This window comes from Chiloscyllium punctatum, chromosome 40 (assembly GCF_047496795.1).
Source record: "Chiloscyllium punctatum isolate Juve2018m chromosome 40, sChiPun1.3, whole genome shotgun sequence".
NCBI classification, from domain to species: domain Eukaryota; kingdom Metazoa; phylum Chordata; class Chondrichthyes; order Orectolobiformes; family Hemiscylliidae; genus Chiloscyllium; species Chiloscyllium punctatum.
The window spans coordinates 43,929,443-43,954,462 of record NC_092778.1 but is presented as its reverse complement, the minus strand read 5'-3'; the positions used below and the strand labels follow the sequence as shown (position 1 = coordinate 43,954,462).

The 25,020-nt window shown below is 40.0% G+C and overlaps 1 protein-coding gene across 1 annotated transcript; it reads right to left on the bottom strand.

The window, feature by feature from the left end:
• Positions 1-6,946: 6,946 nt before the first annotated feature.
• On the bottom strand, positions 6,947-24,686 carry atp6v0cb (ATPase H+ transporting V0 subunit cb). Its single transcript, XM_072559703.1, has 3 exons — positions 24,387-24,686; positions 12,845-13,028; positions 6,947-7,740 (listed from the first exon to the last, which is right to left on the bottom strand). The coding sequence occupies exons 1-3, from the start codon at positions 24,460-24,462 to the stop codon at positions 7,536-7,538; spliced, it is 465 nt and encodes a 154-aa protein (XP_072415804.1). The 5' UTR covers positions 24,463-24,686; the 3' UTR covers positions 6,947-7,535.
• Positions 24,687-25,020: the final 334 nt, after the last annotated feature.

Genomic DNA, 25,020 nt, shown 5'->3' with positions numbered 1-25,020 from the left:
AACAAAGACTGCATCTTCACTAATACAGCTCTCTTCCAGTAAAACACCGGGAGTGTCAGGTGAGAATGTATACTCATCTGTAGAACCAGTCTTGAATCTGTAACTTAGAAGTCCAAGGTGTGATTCGCATCCACTAAGAAAACACCCAGTGTGTAGCCAAAATTGGATCAGAACCAGTCCACCCTCATTGGCTGCAGGATAAAGTTGAGCTGCTGGGAGACATGGTAGCCCACAGAAGAAACATACATAGAACAAAGTACATGGAATATGCAGTAGCTGCAGCAAAATTGGGACTGAACAAGTTGTGCGTGTTCCCTCCAAGAATGATGGCATTCACAAAATGTACTTAATTATAAAATACACCAAATGCAAGATCTGACTATCATTAATGTCAAAGCACCTTTAAAAGCAGAGGTCTGGATGTATACCGAGGAAATTTCACCCTTCCTTCAAAGTGATTTTTTAAGTTGCACAGAAATATAACATTCTAACTGTTTACTATAGTTTTCCTTAAGTTCCTCAAGTTGTGGGTTGCTGACAAGATTTATTTTACTTAATTTTCAGCTGCCCTAAAAGACCAGACTCCAAAAGACCTGTGAAATGGCCTAGCAAAAAAACAACAGACTGGGCCTGCAGGAAAACTAAAGAAAAGAAATCCACCTATAATCTTTCCATTTCTAAAGAAAGACATCCACTAAAAACTTTAGTGGATGGATTTTGTAGTAATTAAAACAGCTTGGTCAGCTATACTGATTCTAGTTTTAGAATTGCAGATTTTGAATTATAACTTTACATTCAGAATTTTTAAACAATTCAAAATCTCAACTCACCCTGATAATGTGAATTGAGGTCAAGTAACATGACCACACTACCTGTACCTCATTAAGAGAGGCGATTGAATAGTGACATCAAGTAACCAGAGCTAACAACAAGTAGTAGCTCAGCAGTGTGGAAAATGTGACACTATTAAATCCCTTTGTCAGCCTGCTTCCAGACAGCAGGAAGAGGATATATTCACAGATCATTGTCTCAATTCACTGACTATTGTTGAAATTAGTTAAAAACAACAACACCAGGTTTAGTCCAACAGGTTTAATTGGAAGCACACTAGCTTTCAGAGCGATGCTCCTTCATCAGGTGATAGTGCCCAGAGGCATGATACATTGGGGGAACAGAGCAAAGGCTATGACAACGGATGAATGGGCACCGCACAATCAACACAGACAGGAGGGTTCCCTCCCAGTTGGGGAACACTTCAGTGGTCCAGGACATTCAGACTCAGACCTTCAGGTGACCATCCAGGGTGGACTTCTAGACTGGCAGCAGAGGAAAGTGGCTGAGCAGAGGTGGATAGCTAAGTTCAGTACCCATAGGAAGGGGCTCAACTGGGACCTTGGGTTCATGTCACATTACAGGTGACCATTTCACTACACACATTCCTACACATACACAAGGACACAGGTACACAGACACACCCTTAGAGACACTCCCATGCACCCCCTCACAGACACAAAACACACTGCACTCACTACACACTTTCTCACACAACCCCCACCCCAGACAGAGACAGACCAACATGCACACATTGTGGGGTGAATTTGTACTTGCAGAGTTACATTGTACTTTGCTCAAAAACTGCATGAATTTATGTAAAACTGATCTTTTTAGATTAGAATCAATCTAAACATCAGGTCATAGACAGAATACAGGGGGCTAACACCTTCAACATATATTTGTCTAGCTATCACCATTGTTAACAGCTAACCCGAGAATGCAACTTTAAAAAGGTTTGTGATTTACACATGAAAATAGTGAAACTCTCAGTATTCTAACAGGCTTAACAGAATCAGTGTATAATTTCAGTTACTGTAAATTCTGTTACAATCGAGCCCTTCACTATCACCAGATGAAGGAGCATCGCTCCAAAAGAGTGCGCGCTTCCAATTAAACCTGTTGGACTATAACCTGGTGTTGAGATTTAACTTTGTACACCCCAGTCCAACACCAGCATCTCCAAATCTTGAAATTGGTGTGTCTCTTACTAACGAGTACATTAAAATCAGACAGCAGAAGAGGGGGAACTTCTGAGGGGTATGAAATTCCAGATAAAGTGTCAGAAAATTAGCCTTGGCAACATTTTAAAAACCCAAGCTTGGATGCTGAGAAACTGGTTACAATAATAGGAGTGATTCTTTCCAGAGGTAAATGGCTGGCCTATTAGTTATGATTGAGAATGGGAGCCAAGAAGCCTAATGGTACATCGCCAATGAGCCTTTTCAGAGAGACTTTTCAAAAGATAGAAAGATTACTTAAGTTCTTGTTGGCAGCAGACAGAAGTATGTTCAAGATCTTGCAGATAGAATTTAGTGTTAAGTGGAAACAAGATCAGAGGTTCACATTCCTGAGACTGAGTTATTTCGACAGTAAGGAAGACAATACATAGTTGGGATAAAGATCATTTCCCAAGTCTACAGTTCAGCCCTTAGAGCTATAGGGAGGTCTGTTGGAAGAGAAACAGTAGGCTTATTGAAATTAAGTGAATACGTAGAGGCAAATCACAACCTAGAAATTTTAATTACAGGATTAATCTAATTGGCATTAAATATGACTTGTGGTATCAATAAATACATTAGATTGTATCAACTTTGACAGTGCTGGCTACAATTTGTAAAATGAAAAGTGGCCTTTGAGAAAATGATACCCTTATCAAAAGCTACATTTTGGCTTTTTTCCATTTTTGTCAAATTAGTTGGGGAAAAAACTCCATTTGAAAATGGTCTACATTCTCCATTAAAAAATGTTGATCCGTAAATTGTATTCCAAAAAGGAAAAAAACTTTATATAGCTAGTTAGATTTCCTACAGTGCAGAAACTAATGGATTTGCTCCCAGCTATTAAAATCCAATATTTTACAAAACTTTACTCTTTGTAGATGAAGATGGTTCTGTTAAAATAAATTGTACCCATGATCAGCCTTGATAACTGGCAATCTTTCTGCTGCTTCAGCACTGACTCCTGTTGGGAGAGGCAGCTAGTTCATTATAGGTTCTACATCCTGTTTCATTCTAGGTTAATCTCTTACCTACTCATCTATTGCAATTTTCCCACAAGAAAGGGCTGAACAAAACTCAGTCCAGTTGTGGGTACTGACTATTAAAGAGTTGCTGGATAGGAGTAAGGGAAAAAAGGTACTGCTCATTTATAGTTATTTTCTCTGCAACCAGACCCTATCAGCCTTCGCTCAACATGCACATTAGTGCTGGCATTGGAAATAACAGGTATTGACTCCACAAATGTCTCTTCATTAACTGGGAGTTGTGCCAAAATTTGACAAGATGTCCCAGTCTATTTAAATAAGTGGACTGATCTGGAAAAACTCAGATCTGGCAGTATCCAAGAAGTCAGACTTAGGTGAAGGGTTACTGGGTCTGAAACATTGCTTTCTTACCAGATGCTACCAGACCTGAGTTTCTCCAATAATTTGTTTTTGATTTTCACCATTTTGGAAACTGAAAGGGGAGGACAAGGAAGAGAAAAAAAACCCCAAGGTATCCTACAGGACCTGCTCACTTGTTTTTCTTCCTGGTAATCACTCAACTGGTGTGTAGTCCTTAAATGGTGTGACCAGTTTATTAGTGTGCAGCCACAACATTCTCTGCTTCATGAACACTCCACAGTTAGAGTCACAGGATTATACCCCCATTGGCACATGCAAAGATAGTACTGTTAATACATGGCTAAAAAGCTTGTTAGGGTATGCAATTCATTGGGAGGTCTTCAATGTCAGGTGGTACCTGTAAATGGAGGGGTACCAATAGCAGGGAGGTTTGAAATTAGTGTGGCAGGAGGGGTGTGAAGCAGGGCAGTTGGTCAGCAAGTAAAATGACAAGGGGAGTCAGATTAGGGATAGCTAGTAAGAAAGAGTAAGAACAGACGAGAGGTTACTGAACTGGACTGCTAGTTGGAGGTATTTTATTTTCATTGAGTAAGGCAAGAAGAGTTTGGATTAATACATATAACTATGATGCTGTAGCCATTATAGTCTTGGTCGGGAGGGACAAGACCAGCAGCTTAATATTTAGGATTTAGATGTTTCACTTGAGATATAGAAGGATGCTGCTTAGGGAGAATATCACAGCCATATGAGGGAAGACACCTTAGATGGCTCATCTGGTGAGGCCAGTTGGGTAGGATTCAGGAATGGGAATGTGCAATTGCTGATGGGAATTGTACAAAAGGCCTTCCAGCCAGCAGGGAATAGAGAAACAAATAGATTATGGAAAAGTATAAAAACAGGTGCTGTAGTAGGTGACAGTGACTTACTCAATGCCAGGGGCTTGGATGAAGGCAGGGTAATTTGTTATGTGTGCCAAATACTTTGAAATAATGTAAATAGGGACAGCAGCATATTAGACCTTTTATATAGGGAATCCATCAACTAGATGATCAGTTTCAGTAGGGGAGTGTTTGGGAACAGTAAAAATTCTGTAAGTTACAGAGAGAGACAAGATTAGTTCCTTTGATGGGAGAAAGGAGGGGTTGATGGTAAATCTACATCTGGCATGTGGAAATCTTAAGACCAGTCAATTTGGATCAGGAATGCAAATGGACAACAGAAGTTAAATACTGGCAAAACAAAGTACAACATTCTAGGTCATAACATGGGCCTACATTCTGAAAACAGCTCAGGGAGACTTTGAAAGTTACCTGAAACTGGAGCTTTATAGTTCAGACCAAACTCTAAACTACTCATAAGTAACCAGACTTCAAAAATGTCTACATGCAACATGATTAAATAGCAACATTTCAGGGGAAAAGGAGAAAAGTGGACAGTGTTCTGATGTCTCGAAGGGGCCAACCAAAACATTACTTCAATGTTAATGAGATCACACAATGGTTTGATTTAAACATGAACTCTAGATAAATCCCCAGCAGCAGCAACATGTTTGCACTTGGGTCCACTCAGATTAATTTCTGATGTGAAGAGTGACAAGGATTTGAAATAGTTAGAAGGCTATCTGCACTGGGGTATGGGACCAGGTAAGATACCAAAAAGGGGAGAGGTACTTGCACGGTAATTACAGACAGACCACAGCCATGAATTCCCAGTCTAGGCTCAGTGCTGAAGATCAAATACTTAACACTTCTCAAATAAAAAGGGGTATAAGATAAGACTAGCAACAAGTCAACTTTAGTGGTGGGAAAACTGTTAGGTTTGCATAAAACATTAGTTGTATTTCAAATGAAACAGTACCAAGTTCCAGACAATACATTTTAGAATCTAAAACAGAGGGTGCAGAAAAGATTCAAACGAATGATTCCAAGAAAAAAAGATTTTCACAGACAAGTGTTTTACCTGGAAGTGAATTCAAACAATTCATGATTGAGACACTTGACAAGATTGGAGTTAGTGAATCAGAGCTCAAAAATCAACTCACTTTTGCAGTTATCACTTGACAAAAACACTTTCCCACTGGGAAAAAAGTTAGATTGATCATTGACATTTGAATTGCAGTTCAACTGAGACATTTCTCAAATGAAAATGCTAGAAACTTAATTGAAGGAGAATCCAAAACACTTTGCAGATAACAGCATATTTGATGCTGAGAAATTCCAGGAAAGTATAACAACCCCATTTGGTGCAGACAAGCAGTTTAGTGGGAAGACCAATGGGATCTATTGTTTACTGTTTAATTAATTTTGCAACTAATTAGACTACAATGTGGACTAAATTGCATGCAATATAGCTTGCAATTAGCCTTCAGTTCAACAACCATGGCTGTTAATTAAATGTGCACTCTGAAGCATCAGAAAGATTCATTACCCAATGAATGGTGTCAAACTCAAACTGGTCTCATTTCAGCAGGGACAAAATGAGGCAGCAAAAGATAAGGAAATTAGAGTCTTATCCAAGGCTGAAGATAATGTTTCCAGATTTTAAAATGGTCCAAGTTTCAACCTTGTAGTTTTAAAACTTAAAGTTTATCAAGCTGGTCAGAATTGACACTACAAAAAAAAATTCCTGTAGGCTCCCAATTCAATAGAGCATTGAGCTAGTTTCAAATATACTTAGCAAAGTATGAGACATCAGCTGGAAAAAGTGTAATGTGTCATTTAAGGCGTCACAGTATGTTGTCAATCATGGCTGATCTGCACCTGAATATTCTTGATACAACTAAAGTCTACTAATCTGGATGCTCAACATTTCAACTAACCCAGTTACCTGCTTTTGTTTTTGGGTGGTGTGGGCAATAGGAAAAGAGCTCCTGGTTTCCACTATCCTTCCTACAGAGAACTTCTTTCAAAACCAGTGAAACAATGGAGGTTCATGAAAAACTTTAACCATTAAAAAGCCAACTACATTGAGAGTTTGGGATCCATCATTGCTGTTGAAGCAATGTCAAAATGACTGCATACGTTCCAATTTACTGAGGGTTGGATGGAAAGGCTGGGGATCTATGGGTCCCTGAAATGTTAAGCCAAATTTGATTTTCTAAAGAGTTAAGGCATTTGCACTTTTCAGGCAGGTGGGGTTTAACTTAGACCCTCTGGTCCAGAGGTAGGGGTACCACCACTGCATTACATTTTAACCAGTTCTCATGGTAGGATTTGAAGCCATATTTAGAGCATTAGCCCTAATGTCTGGAATTACAAGCTCAGTAAATGTTTTATTCTCCCACTGTCTCCCAAGCAACAATTCTGAATAAGCCACATGGTTCCTTGTTACCTACAACTGCTTCAGCATTAGCCCAGTAATGGCAGCACCAAAGTGTTGATTTGTCAGCCAAGAAACTATTACTCAAAAATGAAACTGCAATTAAAGTCAGTATTGACAGATGTCCCAAGACAAGCACAATAATTAGTATCAAGGATCTGAAAGTCCAGGTTTTAACCAATTGAAAAGAATGCACAAGTTTAACAAAATGCTAGGCAACTTCATAAAAAAGGTAGTTGAGGATTTTTTTATTTGGAAACATCAGAAATGTAACACCCAATACTGGGTGCACACCTTTTATGAATAGGCATACATCTTACTACTGGAAACATTTTACATGTGCCTCAGGATGTTAAAAACACAAGTAGAACTCACTCCAATATCAATACACAAAAAGTAGGACTATGATCAGATCCAATCTTTAACCAATTATTACATCCAGGGAGATCTGAGCAAATACAATTACTGACAGTGCAATAATCTACTATATCATTGGGACTCCAGAAATCTTGCTCCATAATAACAATGAACATTTTAAATCTTATAAATAAAATCAAGTGGAAGAAATGAAAACATTACAACCCTAATTGAATCAGAGTGCTCCTCAACAGTAATATGGATTGGAAATTGCATGTGTTTAGAAGCCACTGAATCTGGCTCTTAAAACCAATACAATTCTATACCTAAATATACACAAGACAGACAATCACTAACATACATTGCGCATTTACAAGAGATTGACTACCAAAGTGATACGACTGTACACATTCTGGAGTTAAGACCATTAGAATGACAGAGCTATGCACTATATTTGCAGGATTTATTTTGTGGAAAGGATCAGAGCAACAATCAGGCCATAAAGACCCAATACTTCAGCAAAAATGAGGATCAGGATCATCCCGACAAATAACCTTGGCTGCTGTGCAGTTCCTCGTACACCAGCATCACCTACTATGCCAATAGCAAAGCCAGCAGCAAGACCACTCAATCCCACGCTCAAACCAGCACCCAGCTGAAGGAAGCTCCTGTAACATGAACATAAAGAAGTAGTTATATTCAAGTTGAGACATTTTCAATTCTGAAAAGACCCCTCACTCAACATGCTGCAGGAATTGATCATGCTGCTCCAAATGTAGGTAAATATCCAAAGTAAATGGCTTATTTCACAGGATTGCTAGAAGTGTCATCCTTTACATACAGTCCAAACTAGAGATGACACTGCCCATACATCCTGATCTTCCTTGCTAAAATTTCAGGAGCTATTGTTCAAACAGAAATATTTGTGTAATTGCAACTTGCACTCAGGTCAGGAAGAGACTTAATTTCTGCACTGAACGGGACTGTACAATGGAGACCTTAGTGCTAAAAAAGGTGTGATCACATGAGGTAAACCTATAAAGTGAAAACCACAGTACACTTATGGCAGCAACATGGTGACATTATCCATCCATCATGACAAGGGGGTTCCAGACGATGTAGGGAGGGACAGGATGGAGAGAGAAAACAGCAGAGGCGAATGGTGAAGTGTGATTTAGTGATAACTTCTGGATGTGTGCAAGACCAAACAGAACAAAAAGATACTGAAGATAATGGAGTCCAAATGTCATCCCTCAAGCCTAAGAATCAAAAGACAAAACCAAACCAATCTGGAATAAAGTTTCAGAAACTTAGACTCCATCTGAACAGCACAGGTTGACTCAGTCACAGATCAGTAGATCAATGAAGAGAACTCAGCTAGCCAATCTCCAGATCTTGGCTGATGTACAAATATTTCACTTTACCACAGTAGTGTATGTGGATGGAGAAGTAAACCCTGAAATGTCAGGATTAGCCAATACTAACACTTGCCCATCTGATTCAAGTCTTCAAAACGTAAAGGCCAAAAACCACAGCTTATCCACATCATGTAAAAAGCCATTAATTTTAGAAACTAGCTTAAAAGATGCTGGAAGTATTGGTCAGACAGCACCTGTGGACAGAAACAGCTGATGTTTCATTTCAATAATGAAGCTTCTTAGAACTGAAAAAGTAGGTAGACAGTACGTTTAAAATACAAGGAGATATGGAAGTAGTAGAGAACAAACAAAGTCTGCCTGTGGACAGAAACAAAAATGGCTACACCACAGACAACCATGTGGACAATCATGCCTGTACCAGCTCTTCAAGTGCACCTGAACTGGTTGCATCCCATAGCCCCTTTTCTGCTCCATCCCCACTCTCCTCACCCATCCCTTTCCAAGGGAAGATTCAATTGTGGCTTACAAGATTGAGCCAAAACTCACTTTAGGCATATTCCAGATTTTAAGCTAAAACATCTCTGGAAATTCATCTTAAATCAGTGTCTCAACCCATCCAATGTGAACAGTTGCCCAGTCCACACTGCCCAAATCCCTTGTGACCTCTCATACCTACTCAAGAGGAATCCCATTTATTCAAAGGCAAGAGCAAGTAGTGAAAAACAAAGCAAAAAAATGTTCATGCCTCTTTCCTTACTCAATTGTTAGCCAACTTTGGTCAAATTAACCACAGAAAAAACAGATTTAAGGTTCAATGCAAATTTCAAATGCATAGAAGTGGTTCATGTCTTATCTTTTGGCATTTAAAAAGAAAACTTTGACAACATGTTTTAGGAGTTGAAACTGGGCAGAAACAGAACAGGATTAAAACATTTTTCAGCTATAGATCAAAGATAAAGTTTTCCAAGCACTGGATTAAACCAGAGATTTAAAGTGGCAATGAGTACATTTAGAGTGATAAGACTGCTGCACACCAACTCAGATGTGACTATTAGAATGGCAAACATTTGATAGGAATTTCTTTAAGGCTGAGTAATTTTAGCATTTTACTCTTCTCCATTATTTCTGGATTCTACATGCACATCATACAGCAACAAAAGCAATTCAACCATACCTCTTAAAGCCTAGGGCCAGGAGGTTTAACATGCTGGTGCAAGGATTCACATATCTACTTCTAGGTCAATTTAAGTGGAAACTTCAGAGCAATATTGAAAATCTTGCTTTATGGGAAAAATAATTTCAGTAACTATTTAATTACACCTCAATACAATCACATCAAGGTAAACATTCTTTGAATTAAAACACTGCAGAGAACCCATATGGCTAACAGGCAACAAGTGTGAAAAATTGCCTAGGCACTACCTACCCAAAAAAGCTGAAATGAGCTGATAAGTGACTCAATTTACACAAGTTGATAGTATGTGTAATTTAGAGCTGTCATGCAACAATTACAGAGCAGTGGGCAGGTCACTATTGACATTGCCAAGACCACTCAGCTCCTGACCTCATCACAACTCCAGTCTGGACACAGGCAAAACAGCTGAACTCCAGGCGAGAGATTGCCTTGAACTGCCACTAAAAAATTGTAACAAACCTAAAATCAATGGAAATTACAGGTCTCCTTTGGCTGTGCATAAGAACAATGGCTACAGTCAAGATCCATCACATCAATCAAGACACTATACAAGTTCTTAGTGTAATGTCCACAGCTGTCTTCAGCTGCTTCAGTTACCTTCCTACCATCAGAAGGATATGGTGGTGACAGGACCCAGCAAGAGACATTGAAGCAGCTCATACCAATAGGCAACATTTGAAAGATCCTGACTTGAGCTAAGGGGAAAGTGAATTAGTGGGATGCAGATGCAGAGAAAAATCAATAGCTTCAGAATTTTTTCTTCCCTTGATATTCAATGCCATTACTGCTCTTGAATACTTGTATTGTGTGGTCTATCATTGACCAGAAACCAAACTGGATCAACCATGGACATGAGAACAGATGAAAGGCTGGGAATTAGTGTGAGTAAACTCAGGACTTTACTTCTAATTTGTAGATGAACAGGCTTTAAAAGAATGTGATGGAATATTCTACTTGTCTGAGGAGTGGAGTTCCAACTCTAAGCTCAACACCACACCTGGACAAAGTTTATTCTAGTGGCACCCCATTCACAGGCCAGGTTTAGTAGCGTACATCACCAACATGCACTGCAGCAACTCAAAGCTCCTACACAGGATCTTCCATTCATTCCTCCAACTAGGTATGAAATGTTTGGAATACTACTGACTGCACATGCCTCCAATGCCACATAGCATCATGAATTACACTGCCATTAATGTACTGTAATTGGAACTCCCAGCAGTACAGTACATTTACACCATAATCTATGGCAGTGGCCCAAGCAGGCAACTCATTACCATCTTACAAGGGACATGTGGTGATCTATGGTGCCCACATGCTAAGGGGAAGTGTTTTGACAACCTACATCTGCATCCTTAAAAAGGATGCATTTAAATTTTCAGAGCAACCTATTTAAATGGGAACACAGGGCAAGACTAAAACAATCTTAAAGACAATCAATTGCTCCTGTAACTGGAAACACCATACATCTCAAGCAACTCCCTTGCAAAGAATAAAGCCTTGCTTAAAGTCCAAACACTACAGTGCTTTAACTGTAAAGTGAAGCCCTACCAAACTTTTATACAAGATTCTGTACCAAAAACATCAACATGTTCCATGCTACTCAAAGTTCATGACTGTAAATGACACCAGCCTCAATTAGGTAAAATCTTAGAGCAGTGACATGATCACCTAACATCTAATTATATACCAAAAGTGAATTCAACATCTGTGTCCATTCCAATATCTCCTTACTCATTTACGATACCTTTTGTTTTCAAGATCACATTAGGATGCTATTTCAATCAAATTGCTGCTGTACACAGCCCCAGAACAGATATGTTGCCAGCCAAAGACCTCTGCATAATTTACATTGAATCTTACAGAAGGGGAGGATAGTGAGTCAATAACACATTCTTCAGTCTCCTGCATAGTTACCTGTCAAAAGCTAAAATAAAATATTCTACACATCTTAATTCAAAATATTTGAAATCAATTCCCCTGGAGGGGGAAGACAAACAATGTTGCCATTTCGTCTAATGATCGACTCAGATGATTAAGTTAATTCTGTCTATAATTATGCACATTACAGTGAAACCATCTCCTCCATTTGCTGTACTAACAGAACAAATACACAACTTACCCAACAAAGCTTCAATTTTGATGCAAAGTCAGGGCTCACAAGGATGCATCCCAAACAGACCACTCCAGGAAAATAAATTTTAATGTTATGGTAAGATTGACATGCTCAATGCACAAAGCTTTTTCTGGCTAAGAGATCATTGAATAGAAGGGTCAGACACTGCAAGGGTACAAAAATTGGACAGTGACAAGATAGATATAATGATTGCTGTTTCTTTAATACTGGAGAACAGTGCATTAGTGGGTTCTCCAGCAGTGTGTTGTTTTGCTTGATATTTAAAATCGATGGTCTAGAACTGTGCAGGTACCAATGCCAAAAATTTAAGTAGCAGCAATAAACAGAGGATTTAGAGGCAGATGAAACTTAAATGCAGAAAAGCAATATTTTGTCAGAATAAGGAGTGCCAACATAAGGGAATAATTTTTAATGGTGTTGCAGCACAGGAGCAAAGGTAACTAAATATGAATGCACAAATCAATGAAGAATGCAAGTCCAGTTAAAGAATACAAAAGCAAGGAATTTATAATGAACTTTTATAGAATACTGGTTCAACTGGAGCACTGTCTGCTGTTCTGGGCACATTTAGAGAGATAAACACAATTAGAGGGTGCAAAAAGATACAAAAATTATTCCTGGGGCAAAGAATTTCAGGTGGAAAATCTGGAGAAACAGGACTAGTCAGGATTGACCATGGTCTTGACAAAGATTTGAAACTATCCATTGGCTGATCAAAAACAAATGAAACAGATTTATGGTGACTGGCAGGCAAAGAACAGTCAAAAGGAAAAAGACTACATAGCAAGTGACTAGGATCTGGAAAGCACTGTTGGCCATATTTACTGGAGACCTAATAAAATAAATTGTAGGGCTACAGAAAAAGCTGAAGTAGACAACTTTCTTAGAATCAATACAGACACCAGGCCTTGTGGGTGCAATGCACGATTTCATGCTGACATTTAGTTCAAAGATGATTCTCTTGAATGAAGTTTTAGTAGCTAAACTCAAGAAAAACATTAATCACATATACAGCAGCTAGGCCACACAATGCAAGAAATTCCCAGTTAAGGGAGACTTACTTGAATAATGTTATTTTTTCTGTCAGTGAGTTGGCAATTAATACCGCCACCACCAGTCCATAGATAGCAATGATACCTGCCATGACAACAGGAATGATGGATTTCATGATCAGCTCAGGTCTCATAACAGACATGGCAGCAATTCCTGTTCCACTCTTAGCAGTACCATAAGCAGCTCCTAGAGCTAAAGAAAGGAAGAAAACAAAGAATAAGCATGCTAGAAATCAACCAACCTACATCTTATTGAAGTAATTTGACAATTTGCACTCTGAACTATAAAAGCTTGTTTAAACTCCCAAATGCACAAACTGCTTCAAACTTTTTAATAATACTCCTGAAGAGAACAAGTTATTCATTAGTTCTAAGCCACTAGGTGAAGCACAAGGAACAGTTGGAAAGTGGAAGAACAGCCTGTAAAATCATCACCAAATCAAACTGATCTACAATTCTCACTGCAAGGTAGCAGTGTAAGGCAACAGATGGCATGTTTATTTTAACCAGCCTGATTTTACCAGCTCACAGTTACTGTTGGTCACCAGCTCCAAACTACCATCTGATCAGGTCTATATTATATGCAATGAGAATGAGTTGTATTCCACTCTCCCAACACTAAGGAAGCTTATACAAGAACACTTCACTCAAATTAGACAAACTGCTAATAAGAGTTCAGAACAAATTCTTCAAATGCTTACTGAAGACATCTGTAGAGACAAAACCCCCACTTGTATGCATACAATACTTATGCATTTCAAATGCCATAATCTACAAACATCTAGAGATCAAGAGCTAGAAAGCAGGTTTTGTTTAGATAGCTTTTAACAAAAAAAAGAGACTGAATGGCTTCCTTCCATTCCATACATTTCAAGGCTTAAGATTACAACAACTACAGCTGACAGCAACAGAAGCAGTAAATACTGCTGCCCAATAGCAGCAGTTTGACCCTGGTGTCATAAAATAAACTCAATCTGGTTTACCAAATTGAGACTTCAGTAATTCCAAGATGGAGATATTTATTAAATGCAAACAGTTCAGATTGCAAATTTACATTATACACAAGCAGGACAACACAATTATGCAAACTTCATCTAAACAGCTTAAAACCAAGCCTTTATCACATTCAGTAATGTGAAGCTCAACTGCTGCATCAGAAAATAAAGTGAAGTTGGAATGAAACAGAAGACAATTGTTCACTATAACAGCTCTGCATGCTGCTGAAAGGGGAAGATCCAAACAGTTCCCTGGATAAACTTTAGTAAGTGGGGAACTAATCAATAAGACATTAGACACAGGATCAAAGGAGTAGTTAATTTTTAGTTTATATAGAGGGAATGTTCCATGTTATCAATAGCAAGATTTATTGGGTGTCCCTCCATTATTTCTGAACAGTGGGAACCTTACCCAAGCATGACCCCTCCATGACAACAACACAAAGCAAAGAGGATGAAGGTTGCTCAGTCATCAAGAAAGTGTGACTACTAGTCACCCAAGTTACTATTTGTGGAAAGGATGTCAGTTGGAACAGGACGTCACAAAATTAACAACACAGCCTCTATGAATCAGTGATCATTAACTGTAGCAGTAGTCATCCCACATTCAGGATAGTATGCACACTAAAGTCCAGAGGAATTAGAGCCCCTTGGAACATTGTCATCCTGTTGCCCTCTCCAGTCAAAGAAGAATGTTCAGAAGCACAGTATAGTTTCACCTCCATCTTTATTTCAGGCCTTGGAGAGGGAGAACAAATTGCCCCTGTGCAAAGACAGTTCATTGTCTTCTCGAACAACAATTTCTCAAATAAACTGGTGTCATTTTACAGGGAGGAGCATCCAGATAAGGCAACATACATCAATTGTTAATGGTCACCCAATTAATAAGTATCAAAGGCAGAGACCAAGCCCTTTACTGTTGTTATACAAACAATGTTCTTAACCTCATTAACTGAATTTGTACAATGGATACCTTTCCCCTTGTTAGCTGACCTTGCGTACTGAATGCATCCAATATTGCTAAATGGCTCTGCATAATGACTGCTTTTCCACCTTAACCCATTACCCTTGCCTCCAGCATCCCACTATTAATGAAGTTCTATCTTACGAGTCATGCTCAGCCGAATCTCTTGTTTAGAAAACTCAACTTTTCCTACCTTCTCATACCTACACGTTCTCAACAGGCTTAGATTAAGTTGGTTCAGTAAGTGTGGCTTCAGTTGACAAAAAGGCAGGTCACTGCATATCCCTAATTGACCTTGAAAGAGCTAATGCATTGATTCATACAGCAGTGTACATTTCTCATGAACAGGAAAATGGTTTCTAATACTAGCCAGATATTGGTCACTTTTGTAACTGCCACCCCATAGTGTCTAGAATTCAATTCCATAACCAGATAAAAATTCAGCATCTGGATTTTTAATCCAGTTCTAAAGTCTATTAAAGCAATTACTCCACTGGTACATGGGACCTTTGAACTATTTGGATCAAGAGATTTGGCAGCCAATGACTGAAGTGAATCACATTCTTTTGCGAAGTGCCAGTTTAGACTGGAGAAACATTTGTTTGACAGTTGAATATACAACAGAAGAAAAATTGAAAATGGAATTAGGTCCACTGTACTTTCAATGCCCCATAAACAAATGTCTACTCAGACAAGAATAGTAGCATATTTCTGTCAAGTTGAAGGCCAGCTAGTCAGTTAAAAAACAAGAAATTAGATTAGAAAACAGTTATTAAAAATCAGAAAAAAGTGCAAGTGTTTAGAAATTAGAAGGCAATTGGAATTGATATGGACAATTTTCTAATGCCATTCAATATAACAGAAGTCATCTGAAATGACTACATTTTTCAACTGAGATCTTAATAAAGTGTACACAAACCTGGATATTGTAACGTTTAACTGATAACCCAAATTCTAATTTGAATTTCAGTACCAAGATGTCATAAAGACCACTTTCAGAAGTGTTCCTTGCTATGATTCAAGAATTCATGTGCAAAATCTTGATTATAAACCACATGAATCAAAGTGCAAAAGTTGTACAGATGGGGAAAATAGTTTACAGATGAATGTCAAAGTGGAAATATAGCAACTGGAAAAAAACAGGTGCAAGGAAAGCTGTAAACTGGAACAGGAATGGACTTGCCAACCTCAATCTTGTCCTATTATTCCAGTCTTTAATTTATTCATAACTTTATATAATTCTGTAATCCAAGATGGCACAAGAACATATACTTTTCACTACTGGTGAGAATATTAAATCTAAAGTCATGTCACTACCTCAAAGTAGTGCTACACAGAAGTGGGTAGAAATGCCTAAAGAGCATGACAGACAACAGACAAGACACTCATTTCACCTCAGATGGCTACCTTGCTGAATAACAGTTGAATTATCTTAGTTTTCTCAGCAGCAGTTGCTGTGGAAGGAGCAAGACAACCAGAGGCCCGACAAGAAGGTAGGAATAAAGTTTAAAAACATACCTCAACATTTGCTGAGCAGGAGCTGGTATAGGACTGCTGGGTAAGCAAGGCTTTATATTTGGATGGAATGAAGGTTAGGGCAGTTGAATGTTCCTCCTGCATGTGGGAGGTAGGGTCAGTGTCCCTGTTAACTGCAGGAAGTGCATCCAACTCCTCAAACCACATTATGGAGCTGGGTGAACTTTGGATCATTCAGGAGGTATGGGGAGTATTGAGACAAATTACAGGGAGATAGTCACACCTCAGGTAAAAGGTGGTGGTTGGGTTACTGTCAGGGGACAAAGGGAACCAGCAGACTGTTAGGGATCCCTGTGGCTGTTCCACAAATATTTGCTTTGGATACTGTTGGTGGGCTTACCAGGGTAAGCAATAGGGCACAGCTGTCCCTGTAGCTCAGGAGGGAAGGGAGAACGAGGAGCAGAACACTTGTTGGGGACTCCCAAGTTCAGGAGACAGACAGGAGGTTCTGTGGGAATGAGAGAGACTCAGTTGGTGCGCATAGTCTCCCAGATGCTAGAATTTGATGTCTTGGATCATGGTTTTGGGATCCTTGCAGGGGATGGGGAGTAGCCCCAAGTCATGGTCCATGTAGGCAGGAAGAGATGGGAATTTAAGGCAGAAATCCAGGGAGCTAGGATAAACAATTATCTCTAGTTTGTTGCCTGTGCCAGCAAGGTGGGAAAAAAAAGAGAAAGGAGTTTAACATGTGGTTACAGGGATGGTACAGGAGGGTGGGTTTTGGATTCTTGGAAAAGTGGGCTTTATCTTGGGATAGGTGAGACCTCAAAACAAAGGATAGTCTTCACCTGAAGCAGAGGGGTACCAATATCCAGGGGGGGAATGGGAGTTTACTAAAGCTCTTCAGGTGGGTTTAAACTAATTCAGCAGGGTATGAGGACCTAACTGGAGTATACAGGTGGGGGAGTCCAAAATAAGGTTTCAGGGTCAGAGGGCACTGGCAAGCAAGAAGTTGGTTTGAAGTGAGTATTTCAACACCAGAAACACCCAGAATAAGTGAACTTGCAGCATGGGTTGGTACCCGAGATTTAGATGTTTTGGCCATTTTAGACTAGGTAGAGCAGGGACAGGAGTGATTGTTGCAGGTTCCAGAATTTAGATATTTCAATAAGAACAGAGAAGATGGTAAAAGAGATGTGGCATGGCATAATTAGTCAGGACAGTATTACAGCTGCAGAAAGGACATTTGAGAACTTGTCAAATGAGGTAGTATGGACTGAGATTAGAAACAAGAAAAGGAGTGGTCACCCTGTTGGGAGTTTTCTATAGGCCTCTAAATAGTTAGAGAGATTTAGAGGAAAGATAGCAAAGATGATTCTTGGTAGGAGTGTAACCAGGTAGTTGTTATGGAGGGACTTTGACTTTCCAAACATTGACTGAGAATACAATAGTTCAAGTACTTTGGATGGGTCAGCTTTTGTCTGTTGTGTGCAGGAGGGTTTTCTGACTGTATTCAGACCAACAAAAAGGACAAGGCCACATTAGATTGAGTACTGGGTAATGAACCCAGCCAGGTGTTGGATTTAGAGGTAGGTGAACACTTGGTGCTAGTGACCACAATTCAGTTATGTTTACTTTAGCGATGGAAAGGGATAGGTATACAATGCATTAGACTAGATTTACAATGCATATAACAGGGAAGGAAACTGCAGGAGATGGGCACAATTGAAATGTGGAGCTATTCAATGAACAGCTACTGCGTGTCCTCGATAAGTATGTACCAGTCAGACAGGGAAGTCGAGTGCAGGAGTGGTTTACGAAGCAAGTTGAATCTTGTCAAGAGGAAGGCAGTAGCTGGTTAGGATGAGATGTGATGGCTTAGTTAGGACAGTTGAGAGTCAAAGTAGCCAGGAAAGACCTACAGAGCCACGATGAGCAATGAGGGGGGTCATGAAAAGTTGTTAGTGGATAGAATCAGGGAAACCCTGAAACTTTCTATAGGTATCAGGAAAGACTGACTAGAATAAGATTAGGGCCAATCAAGTACAGTAGTGGGAAGTTTTGTGTGGAGTAAGAGTGGGGAAGCACTAAATGAATATTTTTGTCAGTATTCACACTGGAAAAGACAACATTGTCGAGGAGAATACCAAGATACAGGCTACTAGACTAGATGGGATTGAGGTTCATAAGGTGGTGGCATTAGAAATTTTGAAAGTGTAAAAAATAGATAAATCCCCAGGTCAGATGGGATTGATCCTAAATTTTCTGGAAAGCCAGGGAGGAGATTTCAAAGCCAAACACTTGGCACTTTAATCATTGACTACAGGAATAATACCAGAAGACTCGAGGACAGCAAATGTCACCTTTTTCAAGGAGAGTAGAGACAACCCTGGTAATTATAGTCTAGTGAGCCTTACTTTACTCACAACCAAAGTGTTGAAAAAGAGTCTTGGTGGTGTGGATGAGCAGAGGTCTCGGTGTCCACAAACAGATCTGTCAAAGTTGCCACCCAGTTTAATAGGGCTGTTAAGGCAGCATATGGTGTGTTAGCTTTTATTAGTAGAGGGATCAAGTTTCAGAACCATAAGGTCATGCTGCAGCTGTACAAAACTCTGGTGCGGCCACACCTGGAGTACATGTATGGTTCTGGTCACCACATTACAAGGAGGATGTGAAAGCTTTGAAAGTATCTAGAGGGAAAATTGATTAGGATGTTACCTGTTATGCAGGTAAGGTCTTACAAGGCTGAGGGACTGGAGGCTGTTTTCATTAGAGAAAAAGTTAAGAGGTGACTTTGAGACATGAGGGTTAGATCAGATGGATCGAGAGTGCCTTTTTCAGAGGATGGTGATGGCCACCACAAGGGAGCATAGTTTTGAATTGAGGGGTGATAGATAGGACAGATGCCAGAGGTAGTTTCTTTACTCTGTAGTAGGGGTATGGAACACTGCCTGCAACAGTTGTAGAGTCACTAACTTTACAGGCATTAAATAGTCTCAGGCACTTGGACAAGAATGGAATGGTGTAGGTTAGATGGGCTTCAGATTGGTTTCACAGGACAGCACAGAGGGCTGAAGGGCCTGTACTGTTCTATGTAATGTCCTATTCCCTATGTAAAGGACACAGGACAGTCAAAGCCAATCTGCCAATTCAAAAATGGAGGTTCCTAAACAGCAGGATCCCACTTGGGCTGCAGCAAGTGATAGACTGAAGCTGGTGGCAGAGTCTTGCTGCCCATTGTTCCTCCAATTAGTGCAGGTACAACTTTAAATCTTCACACATTAAGTGCCTCAACACACAAACAGAAATAATGCAGATAGGTTGAGAAATTTAAAGTCACAGGTCCAACCTCAATGTGTTCATTCCATTCACTTGACTGTCCATACTTTTGCTCTTCATTACAGGGGATGCTTGAGTCATTCCTGTTCACTGGAACTCCACCTGATCCAGCAAGTTACAAAATCATGGGTGTTTTGCAATCAGGCAAAAGCCTGTTAAAACAGCTCAAGACAAGATTATTCCAACAGCTGTTTTTTTAAAAAAGTATCAGCTTCATTTGGTGTAAAATTACAACTGCTCAGTTTAATAAGGGTCAGAGATAACCATAAGACTAGAGATAGTAACCAATACAAGACAGATGAACAGTAAACTATTTCAAAATCAGAATCATGCATTCGAGTGGATACAATTGAGGTCCAGATCCATAGCTTTAAGTGAGGGTAAAGAGGGTCATGTGACCTGTTTTGTCATCCATCTAACAGTAAGACACTGACTGTAAGGAGGTAAAAGTTTAGATTGGAGTCATTTAGGTGCTCACTCTATGGATACCCTTTACTCTGGTAAGGCAACATGCAGAAATAGCCAATTTGTTCTTCTACATGCTACCTATAGGGGTAGCAACTGGTGTACAGTTTAAGGTTGCCACCACATCAACTAGCTACACTAGCTATTTTTAATGTGTATACTTTTATCTCAATTTGAAAAATGAGAACAGATATGGCATGATGAGACAAACCTGACCCACAAACATCTCCAGCATTTGTTTTCAATTTAGATTGGTATGGTTTGCTTTGCAGTGAAAGTTTATGGTGAATAGGTTTATGACATCCCAGAAAGGTGTGGTATGAAGTTGGAAGCCATTGTGCTTTAAAATCATCCACTAGGATGAAGGGGAACTGGAATCCAAAATGCTAATCAGCACTTCTACCATAATTCAAAGGTGGTTTTCTCTGCCTCCTTTCCCATTAGCAATCAAGATCAGATTACACTCTTCCCCACAGATCAAATGATTACACAGTTGTGTGGCCAGAGAAGAGGAAGGTTTGGTTGTGCACATTACCACAGCCAGATGCAGGAGGGACAGCCTTTGGCCAACGACACCCTGCAATCCCCAAAGATCGCAAGACATTTGTCCTGGCATGGTGAAGGTGAATCATTAATTCACTGTTAAGAATCATTAAAATAGAGGAAAGCAACTGGGGTCTGATATAGTATTAAGTTTTAAAGCAGGGAACAGAAATCATTAGAAACTGGGGCAACTGTGGACTCTGTTACAGGACTAATACCATGGGAGCTGCACTGTGAACCAATATAATGACTACTTCTGTTTTTTTGCTAGATTAGATTCCCTACAGTGTGGAAACAGGCCCTTCAGCCCAAGTCCACCCTCCGAAGAGCAACCCACCCAGACCCATTCCCCTACATTTACCCCTCACTAATGTACCTAACATCATAGGCAATTTAGCATGGGCAATTCACCTGACCTGCACATCTTTGGACTGTGGAAGGAAACCCACACAGTTGCAGGAGGTAGAAACTGAACCCAGGTCTCTGGCACGGAGGCCAAAATGCTAACCACTGAGCCACCCCATCTTGATTTTCGACTTCTCAAAAATCTTAAGTTGCAAAATTTTGTTACATAACCTTTTCTGCTATTCAATTAAACCTCAAAGTGTTGTCACTAAAGAAAGTGATAACTGGTGAATCACCCATCTCAGTCAATCTAACAATAGTTAATATTTCAGTATTAACTTCATTAAATGTGGAACTTGCATTCTGAAGAGGGGAAGTTTTAATCAAGTCATGTCCTTATGTGCACAAGGATTCACAAATCAGCATGCCTCCAGCTAACTTGTCAACGATCAGTACCCTTTTCTCCAGTCACAACCTGCAAAAGTATCCAAACTGTTCTTCTACAAGCTACCTAACAGTTCCAACTGATGTCTAGTTTTAGGGTTGCCACCACATTAGCTAACTACACTAGCTATTTTTAAGACAAGTGTGCATACTATGATCTCAATTTGGAAAATGTCAACAGGTATAGCATGGATGTGACAACACCAACTATTGCAATGAATAGAAATTACAAGAGTGCTGTTCTAAGCAGTGGAATAAGGAGGAACTGGTGTGCAGAAGCAGGGCATGCAGGTGTAACAGTCCCATATTTAGTTTTTTTTAAGATATTAAAAAAGCACCCCTAATCTTGAGGGTGCAGATCTATTTATCCTTGAAATAGACACTCCCATATTAGATGGTCATTAGAGTATATCATACTCTAATGTCAGTCAACCTGACTTTGCCAGGTGCATGCATGTGCACATATTCAGGGTGGGGAAATGGAGAGAGACCACTAAGTCAGTGAATCAACATGGGATCCCAAAATTGGCTTATTTGGCATTAAGTCAGTGTTCATTTAATCCAAATTTTGATTAAAATCTATGATTAGAATCCCAATTATTTCCACATTCAAGGTGTTAATTGCTACTGTACTTTGTGAAGATTTCAAATCCAGTTTAAAAAGCAACCAGTGAACAGCAAGTAGAATCCCAAATGTGAAGAGGCAAAATGGTAAACATGGTGCTCTAAAAACCTGAATTTAAATATTCTGAAGTCAGAAGAGAATCAAATTAGATGAATCTGGTTTATGCCTCAACAGGCCTCAAATAAAGACAGGGTATCGGCCATTATTCAGGTTCATAATGTAACTCATTTATATATGTTCATAAATTCAAATGCAGGGAACCTGTTCTCCACTGAAGGAAATGCCTAAGCCTTGTGCTGTGTTTTGAAGCTCATATTCAGCTATTACAGAATTAGACCCTTTCAGTCCAACTCATCCATACCAATCAAATATCCAAAAATCAATCTAGCCCCATATCCCTCTATACCTTTCCTATTCTTGTACCAATCCAGATGCCTTTTAAGTGTTGTAACTGGACCAGCCTCTACCACTTCCTCTGGAAGCTCATTCCATACACACACCATCTTCTGCACAAGAAGGTTGCCCCTTCAGTCCTTTTTAAAATCTTTCCCCTTTCACCCTAAACCTATGCCCTCTAGTTCTGGACTCCCACAACCCAGGGAAAAGATTTGTCTATTATTCCTATCCACACCCCTCGATTTTTAAAAGCCTCCAAGGTCACCCCTCAGCCTCTGATATGCCAGTGGAAAAAAAAGCCCCAGCCTATTCAGCTTGTCACTATAGCTCAAACCCTCCAACCCAGCAACATCCTTGTAAATCTGTTCTGAACCCTTTCAAGTTTCACAACATCCTTTCTATAGAAGGGAGACCAGAATTGCACTCTATCGCCCTCTTTCCTTCTCTCTCCTCTCCCCTCCCCCCCCCCCCCCCCCCCCCCAAAAAAGTGTGGCCTAACCAATGTCCTATACAGCTGCAACATTATCTCCCACCACCTATATTCAAAGCTTGTACCACAGCAAAACCTCAGCCAGCATAGCATAAAATTTAGTTCATTTGAAATTTGGTATTCTTACATTTGTCCCAAAAAAATACAAGGCAAAAAGCTTCAGCAATACATTTAATATTAAAGTTTGCTGTTTAACAGATCATATCAATACACCAGTTAGTTATTACTAAATATTAAATGGGGTGAGGCAGTTGCTATAGGTTTTAAACCAATTTTCAATTAATCCTCCAGCCTTCCGGTTAATGATGTCGAAGAACGTCACATCCAATGAAAAATTCTCAGATCTGTGCATACCCAGCACACCAAGGTTAATTATCCATTCAATGAATTTACATTATTGCAACATAATTTAGATTGCTTTAATCTTTCACGAACAGATCACCCATGGCGATGAGAAAACCATTCAAACCCTAAGAAATTAGGGAAGTGCTGGGAAAGCCAAGCAGAATTGCACTCATTGGAAAATGTCCAAGTTTAATGCACCCTAGTATCTTTCCGGCCAAGAAGAATTTCAATTCTTACCTTAGGGCAGTTGCCCCTTCAAAAACCACCCTGCAGTATTTATTTTACAAAACTGAAACACCAGGCGTAAAAAGTTCTGTATAAAAAGGCAGATTAATTCGCTACAAACCGATTTTAAAGCTAATTATCTTAGACAGTTATAAAGCTACATTTTAGGTTTCCTGCAGGGCAAAACTAAACTCGAATATGCAAACCCCGAATCCATTCAAAATACGCACAAAATAGAGTGAGATGACGCTGCGAATACATTAAAACTAGGGGGGGGGGGGGGCACACTTTTGTCCTTTAAAAGCCTTAGGACATAAAGCTAATGGGAAACGTTGAATTAGAAGGTAAAAGTGAAAGCGTTGCAGTCCACGTAAACACACGTTAACACCCGCACCCCAATCATATGATCCGCTCGGGACTGTCCTTGCCGAAAATTACCGAACCTTCCTTTGCACGCGTCCTCCACCCAAAACCACAACGCACCATGAGTTGTCACGGACCGGAAATACCCGAACGGCGCCACCCCCCACCCCCACCAGTCGGATAGGCCCGAACAAGATTCGGGGGAACAGTAGCACCCTCCGGAAATACCCGACATCAGTCAGTCAGCTGGTGACAGAAAGAGCCGAAGTGTCTCGAGCGGCAGCAAGTGGAGAAGGATCTACGCAGACAAGAGCGTCCACTGCAGGAAATACCGGCACCAACCCTCCCCCCCTGAGGGGTGGAAAAAAAAATAAAAATACCCAGCCTCGCTCGTGATCATTTTATAGTTAAAAGCACACAAATATACCATAACCTAATGAACGAAGCACCCTCTTTTGAAGAGAGGAACCAAAAAGAGATAGATATTAACAGGCAGTCTCTCCATTCCTCTTGATGGGAACAAACACGAGACTCACCGCTGAAAACCATTGCAGCTGAGGCGCCCATCACTGCAAAGAAGGGAGAGTATTCGGGAACTTCGGAGGTGGACATCTTGTCAGTGATTGGCGTGAAATACTAACTACAGGCGAATATACAAAGCAGACGGCTCGTCGTCTCGTTTCTTGCTCGTCTCTTCTATCCGTCTACTGTTACGTTGTCTTGCTTTTCCTGTCTCAATTTCCCCCACCAATCTTTCCCGAACACCACCTCCCGTCACACAGGGAGAAGCTCTGCTCCTGCCCGACCCTAAATACAAACTACCAACAAAATGGCGGGGCTGGGAGAAGCACGTGACCGCGCCCGGGGGGTCAACCATTGTCGCCTTGCAAATGGGGGAGATTACACACAGCAATCCAACTTAAACTGACTCTCTGATTTACCACCGACAGACGCAAATTTTGTTTACAGCTGTTACATTTTAAAATTCCTAGTTGAGAGTTTACTCCCTTTTGTAAGCTTAAAGCAGTGGTTGTCATAAAGGCTTTTCTTTCCTTCACTCCTGAGCCGCCGTGTTGGTAGCCTCCGCTGCGGGCTCCTGTGTCAATCTGCTCGATGGTTCAACAGGGCCAAAAAAAACCTTTAAAAGGATAGATTTTCAATTCCAACGGA

Bases quoted from the DNA above. Each gene is read 5' to 3' on its own strand.
- atp6v0cb (XM_072559703.1), bottom strand. From the start codon at position 24,462: ATGTCCACCTCCGAAGTTCCCGAATACTCTCCCTTCTTTGCAGTGATG. The intron at 13,029-24,386 runs GTGAGTCTCGTG...TCCTTTCTTTAG, and splicing joins AGCTGCAATGGTTTTCAGCG to CTCTAGGAGCTGCTTATGGT. The intron at 7,741-12,844 runs GTAAGTCTCCCT...TTCATGTTACAG, and splicing joins GAAAAAATAACATTATTCAA to GAGCTTCCTTCAGCTGGGTG.